General features: G+C 41.3%; 1 protein-coding gene across 1 annotated transcript in view; it reads right to left on the bottom strand.

The window, feature by feature from the left end:
- The window catches only part of LOC109914594 (rho guanine nucleotide exchange factor 26), a 178,289-nt gene that overhangs the window by 59,209 nt on the left and 109,538 nt on the right, over positions 1–9,542 (bottom strand). Inside the window, exon 10 of the mRNA XM_048604693.1 lies at positions 8,024–8,113. Coding sequence (XP_048460650.1) covers positions 8,024–8,113 — 90 coding nt within the window. The remainder of the gene's footprint in view (positions 1–8,023; positions 8,114–9,542) is intronic.

The following is a 9,542-nucleotide window of genomic DNA, read 5'->3' as shown; positions in this document are numbered from 1 at the left end:
TCATCAGCCTCTCTGCTCCTATGATGCTGCTTGGCCTGCTGTGTTCATCCAGCCCTGCACCCTCTAGTTCTCAATCCATTTATGAGAGGAAACTGTTTCTCTCAGTCCATCCTGTTCAGACCCTTCATGATTCTGAAAACTTTGATCAAACCTGCACTCAGCCTTCTCTTGTCCAAAGAAATCAGACCCAAATTCTTCAATCTGTCCTTGTAACTGAACCTTCTCCTTCCTGGAAGCATTTTCATAAATTTCTTTTGCACTGTTTCCAATGTATTCATATCCTACCTCTGGTGTGATGCTCAGAACTATATACAATACTCCAGCTGAGGTCTAACCAGTATCCGATATTGGATCAACATAACTTCCCTGCTCCAGTACTCCATGTTCTTAATAGTGAAGCCTAGAATACTGTAGGCTTCAATTGCAGCTCTCTCTGTCTGTCTTGCCACCTTCAATGACTTTCGCTTCCTGTACACCCTTTAGAACAGTATACTTTATTTTATACACAAACAAAACAGAAATTGCTGGAAACACTCGGCAGGTCTGGCCGCAGTATCTGTGGAGAGAAATCAGAGTTAACGTTTTAGGTGCAGTGACCCTTCCTCAGAACAGGATCAATGGCAGGAAGAACTAGACCTTAATTCTTTAATTCTTCCAAATACTTTATTTTATACTGTATGCCTATGTTCTTTGCACCAAAGTGCATCACGTCACACTTTTCCACATCAAAGTTTATCTGCCACTGATTTACCCATCCCAGCAACTTGTTAATATTCTTTTGAAGGTACACTCTATCCTCTTTACAATTCTTCCAAGATTTGTGTTATCTATAAAATTAGAAACTATCCTTTGCACACAAAGATCTGGATTTTTTGATATATGTCAGGAAAAGCAGGAGTACTAATACTGAACCTTGGGAAACTCCTCTGCAAACCTTTCTCTAGGCTGAAAAATACCCATTAACCATTGCTCTGTTGCAGTCACTCAGCCAATTTTATTCCATGACCTACAACTTAGCAATGGTTAATTTGGCCCCAAGCCAATTCCCTAAGCAAATGTCAGCAGTGCATGTCAGTGAGTAGCTCACCTCCTGACTTCCCAAAGGCTACAAGGCACAAGTCCAGAATGTGATGAATACTGCCTACTTACCTGGATGAGCGCAGGTCCAACAACACTCAAGAAGCTTGACACAATTCAGGACAAAGCAACATGCTTGATTGGCACCACATCCACAAACATCCACTCCCTCCACCACCAAAGCTCAGAAGCAGTAATGTGTACTATCTGCAAGATGCACTGGAGAAATTTACCAAGACCCCTTAGACAGCACCTTTCAAACTCACCACCACTTTCATTGAAAGGCAAGGGCAGCAGATACATGAAACACAACTTCCTCTCCAAGTCACTCACCAACCTAACTTAGAAATAGGTCACTATTCCTTCACTGGGTCAAAATCCTGGAACCCATTCCCCAAGGGCAATGTGGGTCTACCTACTGCAAGTGGACTGCAGCATTTCAGGACAGGGCCTCCCCACCACCTTCTCCAGGGCAACTAGGAATGGGCAATAAACGTTTTCCCAACCACATCCCATGAATGAAGTTGAGAAGTTGCACTGGTTACAATTATACTTGCTGGAATTCAGAAGAATGAGAATCGATAAAATTTTAATAGGATTGGACAGGATAAATGCAGGAAGAATGTTCCCAATGGCACTGGAGTCAGAACCAGTGCACACAATCTAAGGATAAGTGGTAAACGATTTAGGACTGAAGTGAGAAGAAATTTCTTCACCCAGGAAGTGATGAACCTGTGGAATTTGCTAGGAAGCAGTTGAGGCTAAAACATTGTACGATTTCAAGAGGGAATTGGATATAGCACTTGAGATGAAATGGGCCAAAGGAGATGAGGGATAAACAGGAACAGGTTATTGAGCTAGATGATCAGAATGAATGGCAGAGCAGGCTTGAAGGGCCGAATGGCCAACTCCCTGCTCCTATTTTTCTGTTTCTGTGTTGCTAAATCCTGAGATTTCATAGCCCCTCTTTCCAGATCAGGGAATGGTAGCCTTGGCTGAGAAATCCCACATCTCATGGTCAATTTGTGTGAGACACTATGCTTATTAGTACTGGTGAAAATGTAATGGCATTGACCACAATTTGTCATCTGTAAGGAATAAAACTAATGGCTATCAGCATTCCTGACACACATAGAAGGCAGTGGTCTCTCTTCACTGCAAAGGCAGAAAATATTACTTCTTTCAGGGCTAGGACTGCCTCACACTCAAGAGTCATTGAGCTTAATTAACAATATCAACTTGCAATTGTAACACATGCTTAAACGTCAAAAAATGTTTCAAAGGTAGATCGCAACAGGATGAATTTTCTCAGGTTCCCCAAAGAGCCACTAGATGGAGCACCAGCTGAATGACGACAAACTATACGCCAAGCAAGAAGTGATTATGAAATTCTTGTTGAGTTCAATGAACTCTGGTTGCAGAGGGAGTACTGAGAGAGTGCTGCACTCTCAAGGGATTCTGTCTTTCCAATGAGACACTAAAATCGTGGCCCTGTTTGCCTTCTCAGGTGAACATAAAAGATCCCACGGAACTATGCTGAATCAAAGTGGGATCTGTTCTCTCCAGCGTCCTGGTCAATATTGATCCCTGAATCAAAATTAAGATATCTTTTTTAAAATGACCAGTGCAAGCAAATAGCTGCAACACAAAAGGGAGCCATTCAGTCCATTATGTTGGTGGGGGGAAATGGAGGTGTAGTGATCATGTCACTAGACTAGTAATACAAGACCCTTGATAATACTCTTGAGGACAGGCATTCAAACCCTAACAGCAGCTGCTGGATGCTAGTCTTTGTAACAGTGACCTTGAAAGTATCACTGATTCTTTTTTAAACACATCATCTGGTTCACTAATGTCATTTAAGAACTCAGTTCAAGGGCAATTAGGGAAGGGCACAGGCCTTACCAGAGACACCCATATCCTACATGTCAATGTAAATAAAGCTGTAAATACACCTGCATATCCTTCATCTGCAAATATTAAATCAATTCCAGTTATTATTAAACTTACTATTTGCTACAAACTTCAGACCATCATAACTCTTCACCGTTTTTTTTTAAAAATCCTCACTTTTTTGTGAATGTCTTAAACCTCAAGCCCTTTGGTTACCGACTTCTTTTATCACTGGAAACAGTTTCTCTTTCCTGCTTTTGTGATTTTGAACACCTCTTCAAATCCCTCTTCTAACTGTCTCAATGACCCCAGCTTTGCTTTATGTCTCCACATTACTAAAGCTCTGCATCATCATCCCATCTCTGTAAATCACTTCTCTAAAGCATTAATAGTCTTCCTAAAACTGAACTCAAGCTGTGGCCTCGGCAGTTATTAATGATGGTTTAGCAGAACTTTCTTGCTTTTGTACTTTATTCCCCTGTTAATAAACCAAGGATCAAATATACTCTTATAACAGCCTACTTAATTTCTTCTTCTGCCTCAAAGGTCTAGCAGCATGCATCCCACAGATGAGTGACTAATCGATAATTTTAAAGTTCTTCTATTTTTTGCAGAACAAAGTTTATCAAAAACATTAAGAAAGAATAAAATAATTTCTGTTGAGGAGGCAAAGACACAGAAACATCAGACAATGAAATATGTGCACTCAGACACAGAACAGCCACAGATATTCAGTCGAACAGGACATAAAAAAAAATGCGATTAATCTGATTCTGGTTTGCCTGTCTGAAAATCCAACCCACTCACTTCCCACTGTGGGAGGTTCCCTGGATATGGACTAAATGGTCAGATGGTGCCAGGAGTCTTTCCTTCCTACGCCAGAGCAAGTTCTAGGACTTAACCTGTTCAATTACAATTGCTGTTGGTCTATTTCTTTCCATCCATTTCTCTTTTCACCCTTTTAAATCATTCTTTTTGTCAAAGTGCCTCGTGATCTAATTTTATCTAAACATTCATCTTTTCCCATCTATTGCAAAGGCGTGGGACTAAATGCCAAGAATAATATTTTGAAAGTCTTTCCAATGAGTGCTTCAATGAATGTTGGAAATCACATGCTACAAAGTCATTAATCTCAACACACTTGCAAACTCAATCACAAATAGATTTTTTTCCCCTTAATAAACTAGGATCACCAGCACTGGCATCTGCTCTGTGTATTTGGTTAAAAAGAAAGTCCACACAATTGTAACATGCATTTTACCAGAGTAATGCCTCGAGTGAGCAGGTTGTTTTACCAGGAAATTTTGGACAAGCAAGGCATGTGTGCTGTGAAATTCAGAGGAGTCAGAGACATCTTTATTAAAACATACAAGATCCTGAGGGATCTTGACAAGTTAGATGAGGATGGTTCCTCTTATGGAAGAATCTAGGGGTCACTGTTGAAAAAGAAAGGGTCATTCATTTAAAAAAGAGATAAGGTGATTTTTCTTCTCTCTCCCACAAAGGGTTGTGGATCTTTGGAAGCCACCTCCTGAAAAGATGGTGGAGCAGAATCCTTGCAAATTTTTATGGCAGAGGTGGATACATTCTTGGTAAGCAAGGAGGCAAAAGGTTCTGTGTTCTGAGGAAGGGTCACCGGACCCGAAACATTAACTCTGATTTTTTCTTCACAGATGCTGCCAGACCTGCTGAGCTTTTCCAGCAACTTCTGTTTGTGTTGTTGAGGCAAAAGGTTATCGAGGTAGGCAGAAATGTAGATTTATGATTACAGGCAGATCAGCCATGAGCTTACCTAGTGGCTCAAAATGGACTGAATGCCTACTCCTAATTTGTATGTTATTACGTTGCTACTGTGGGCAAATTCAGAAACCCAATAGGAATGCCAAGATGTGAAGGTCAGGACAGCACCAAAACTGAGAAGAATGAGACAGACAATGAGGCAAATCAGTGATTGAATGAAGCAACTCATTTGCCACTAAAATGCGTCAATTCTTTGATCCAAGTCAGAAATTTGCATACTCAAGTCCCATTTCAGAGGATTAGCACAAAGGCCAGCCTGACAATCCAATGCGGCTCTGAGAAAGTGCCAGACTGTCAGGGATGCTATCTTTCAGATGAGACATTGTACTGAGGCCCTTTCAGGTGAGTGCAAAAGGTCCTATGGGACAATTTAAAGGACAATAGGAAGCCCCTTCCTGATATCTTAGCTAATTTCCTTATTGTTCATGTAACATCTGTCAGAAAAGGGTATGTAATTAAGTTTTTCATTGGCGTCAGTGGGGTCTGACTATGTATAAATTGGCTCTTGTATTCCCATATATTACAGCAGTGACTATACATCAGAAGCACTTATTGAGTTTAAAGCACATTGAAGTATTTCAAGTTGTCATTTAAATGACAGCATTTCTGTCTTCTTTCTATAATGGGCCATTAACATAATGTTTCTAAAGGAGTGTGATCATAACCTTTCAGGCACAGGCACTTAATCTAAATATAAAAATGATCTAAAGATGTTTTATAAATCAGAGGTCTTTTTGCAAGCCTTATAATGATGGGTGCCTACTTCAGACAGAGAGAAAATTGTGTGGCCCCCAAGTTGCATGATGTCCTGAGCCAGAAGCTGTACAGATTACCCAATGGTTAATAATTGCTGGGCCTTTTGCCCTAGGGACTTTGCCCTTAGTATGATATCGGATACAAATTGTCTGTCAGCCTTCAAACTGAATATGTAGGATCACTGAGGAAGAATTTCCTTATCACACAGTGGTGGTGTGGGGTTGGGAATCTATGTATGTGTGCATTGACTTGTGTGGCCATTCATGAATCTAGCCTTTCCTATAACTGACCTGCCCCTCTTAGCTGTTTGCATTGTTATCCAGTTGATTTTATTTGTTTTGCCAGCACTCTGCAATGGCCTCACAATCTGACTCCAGAGTTCAGTCAGGGCAATATCCTTGAGGGCGCAACAGCAAACCCCATCTGGGCCTGGGAATGCACACTGGACAACTCCTGTGTGTTTGAATGTCAGGATCAGGGTAGCTTTTGGAGGTCAACGTGCAAACAAGTATTTTTTTAACATATACAAAACATTTTTGAGGAAATAGATGAGTTTGAAAATAGGTGAGTTTGGGAAAAGCAAATGCCACGCATCTACACCAAGGGGTGAAGTCAACTTGTGGTGGAGTGGAATCATTAGAGCTGTTTTACCAATGTTCAATGCAGCATGAAACAAATACATGGAAATTAGGCTTGACCCAATATGTTTGGATCAAATGATGCCTGCATCAGAGACAAATGTCATTGGTGCTGATTCATCTGAGCAATGAGACTGGCTGATCATTTAAGGGATTATTCTTTCAACATTAGCTTGCCTCCCACTTGGTAACGACCTTGTCTCCAAGGGCTAAAATTATGGGGACAAATTGAATAGACTAGACTTGTAATCCCATGAGTATAGAAGATTAAGGGGGTATCTAATTAAGTTAGTTTAAGATGATTAAAGGAGTTAATAGGAGGATAAAGAGAGACTATTTCCTCCTGTGGGTGAATTCTGATGGAGGGGGCAGAATCTTAAAATCAGAGGCAGACTGCTTTGCAGTGAAGTATCTCTGGAACATTGTCCTGCTGGCAGCAGATCAATCAGGGCTCATTGGATAGTTATCAGATAACTGCATAAAGGTTATCAAACCAAGGCAGGGAGATGGAGTTGATACACATGAGGCACAATCTAACTGAATGGGCTGGAGGGGTACAGCAAGCTTGGATGGACTGAATGATCTACTTCTATTCTTCACAGACTGAAGGTTTAAACCCCTCACCAGGGCTGTACTGCCAAATCTAACACTTCAGTGCAGTGTCACATTGTTGAACCTATGTCATCTTTAAGGTTTGATCTGATATAAACAGCCAACCTGCCTGTTCAAGTGGGTACAAACAGTTCCATGGCCACTACTGAGACAGGAATGAGGAATTCTGTGGGCTAATTCTCATTTCTCAAACGCCACCAGAAACAGGGAGATTAGCTGGTCATTTACCTTGTGTGGTTTTGAAAATGTGTGTCACCAGTTACCTGTTGCATGCATCTATGTAATGCCGGTGACTGCCCTTAAGAAGGAGGTGTGAAATTGGTAAGAGCAAATTGGCAGCTCTTCTGTATGAATGACTAAAGCCATCTTCACTTCTAACAATACCACAACCAGCATTTATATTGATGACCTATCAACAAGAAATATTCGAAAGTGCTTTACAGCGCCAAAATGAAAATTAATTCCAACTGAGCATTGAGAAGGTGCTCTTCAGAAATTGCTTGATCAAAGGGGGCCAGTTCTGAGGAGGGTCTTGAGGAAGAAGTGGGAGATTTAGGGAGAGAATTCGAAAGGATGGTATATAGATAGCTAAAGGCATAAATAATCTATATTGGCATTTATTTTCCACAAGCAGCAGGCTGAATCCACGTACTTGTGCTGTTTCTATAGCCTGTCACCTGCCTCTCCTTTAAGCATGTATCTAATAAATTCTTAAATATTACTTATAACCTCTCCTTCAGTGCTGAACCCTGATGCAAGTGAGATCCATAGCCCCACACCCATTTACAGAAACAATTCAGTTATTCTCTCTCTACAACCCTTACGTTTGGAGCAGGAAAGTTGACGTTTCGGGTCCCAGATTGAAAGATCAACTTCCTTGCTCCTCTGATGCTGCCTGGCCTGCTGTGTTCCTCCAGCTCCACACTGTGTTGTCTCTGACTCCAGCATCGGCAGTTCTTGCTATCTCCGAACCTTTATGTTTGATCTGATGTTAACACCGTTATTGTTTAGAATTGTTGAATAATGGAATCATCTACCACATACTCAATGGTAATTAATTCCAGTTGGTTGAGCCATCCAAACAAGGAATCAGATTCTTGTGAATCAGAGAGCCAGGGAGTGAAGGAAAGACAAAGATGAAATATAATGGAGAGACTATTTAATTCAGCAGTCTAGAATGTGCAAAATGAGAGGAGCTTTTGCTGTGCTCTCTCTTCAACTGCACTCAAAGACAACAAAAGACTAACCTTTATTTTAAACTCTAGTTGACTGTTGATAGTGTACATCATCTCTGTGCGCTCCATTCTCCTTGCTCCTTCATTACACTGACGCACCAACTAATACAAAGCAAAGGGAAAATGATTACTTTCTTCTGCTGTTATGACTTTGCTTTTAACATGGTGAAGTGACCCTGTTCATGTATCACATGATGTTAATCAGCCTTTTGATATGTTAAGATGAGTCTCTACCTGCCCTCTCAGGTGAACATGAAAGATCCTGTTCCCTGTTCCTAAACTGAACAAGAACGTTATCCCCAGAGTCCTGGCCACTTTTTATTCATCAAGGAATAATATCTTCGTCACTCTCCAGAAACCTTTGCGCTCTTCACTTCCTGGTTCTTAACTCTACAGCGTGCAACCCCATTTGTGCCATATGATCAAGCTCTTTACACACCAGCCCCATTTATCTCTTCCTGCTACCACTGATGGTAAATATTTAGGTCTTCTTCACTACACCATGTAATTCTTCAAGTTTTTTTTTACCCTTTATCAGGATTTAGATGGATTCAACCTCCAGCTATCAAACAGTAATCGAACATGGATTCACATTACCAAATGATTCAAACTAATAATCTTTTACTCTTTCCTTTCCTCTTTACTATTTTAGGTTGGCGCGGTGGCTCAACGGTTAGCACTGCTGCCTCACAGTGCCAGGGACCCAGGTTCGATTCCACCCTCGGGTGACAGTCTGCATGGAGTATGCACGTTCTCCCTGTCTCTGCGTGGGTTTCCTCCCACAGTCCAAAGATGTGTAGGTTAGGTGGATTGACCATGCTAAATTACCCATAGTGTGGTGACTAGATGGATTAGCTATGGTAAATATGGGGATCTGGGTCTGGGCGGGATGCTCTTTGGAGGGTCGGTGAAGACTTGATGGGCTCAATGGCCTCTTTCCACACTGCAGGGATTCTATGATTCTTTCAGTAGATTGTGTTTATGCATTGATGAAGTATGACAGACTGGTTTCATCTTCCAGTGGAAGTTGCTGCACCAGTCCTGCCAGATTATGAATTCATTCCTGCCAGTGCAAGCAAGACAAGACTGCAATTCCTTTCTAGAGAAAGAATTCGAGAGTATTTATCTCTAAATAGTAACATTGCCCTCGGGCTATGAGAACCACGCACTTGATGTGCTATTTTCAACAATGAAGTGCTACTGACAACTGCTCTGTCACATTCCGATCCATCATACCTCACCCAATGTGGGCAGGTTAATTACATCTTGAGCAGTCAATTTTCCGGGTGCTATTTGTGGAATCTAACCCGGTCCTCCTCACATGATTAGTCAGTCTGCATCTAGCAAAGATCGGATGGTGATGTTCCTGAAGGAGAGCTTGATGCTGTTTCCTGCACACATACCTCAGTTAAAATGGCACAAGACAGAAAAACGCCCATAGCCCTTGTGACATTGTGAAAACTAAACATCGGCTGTGTTTGCCCATAATTCTTTGGCAGGCTCACCAACAGCAAGGTTTTATTACAAGATA

This window comes from Rhincodon typus, chromosome 13, assembly GCF_021869965.1.
Source record: "Rhincodon typus isolate 14 chromosome 13, sRhiTyp1.1, whole genome shotgun sequence".
NCBI lineage: Eukaryota > Metazoa > Chordata > Chondrichthyes > Orectolobiformes > Rhincodontidae > Rhincodon > Rhincodon typus.
Note: the sequence above shows the minus strand (reverse complement) of the source record. Positions and strands in the feature narration are given on the sequence as shown.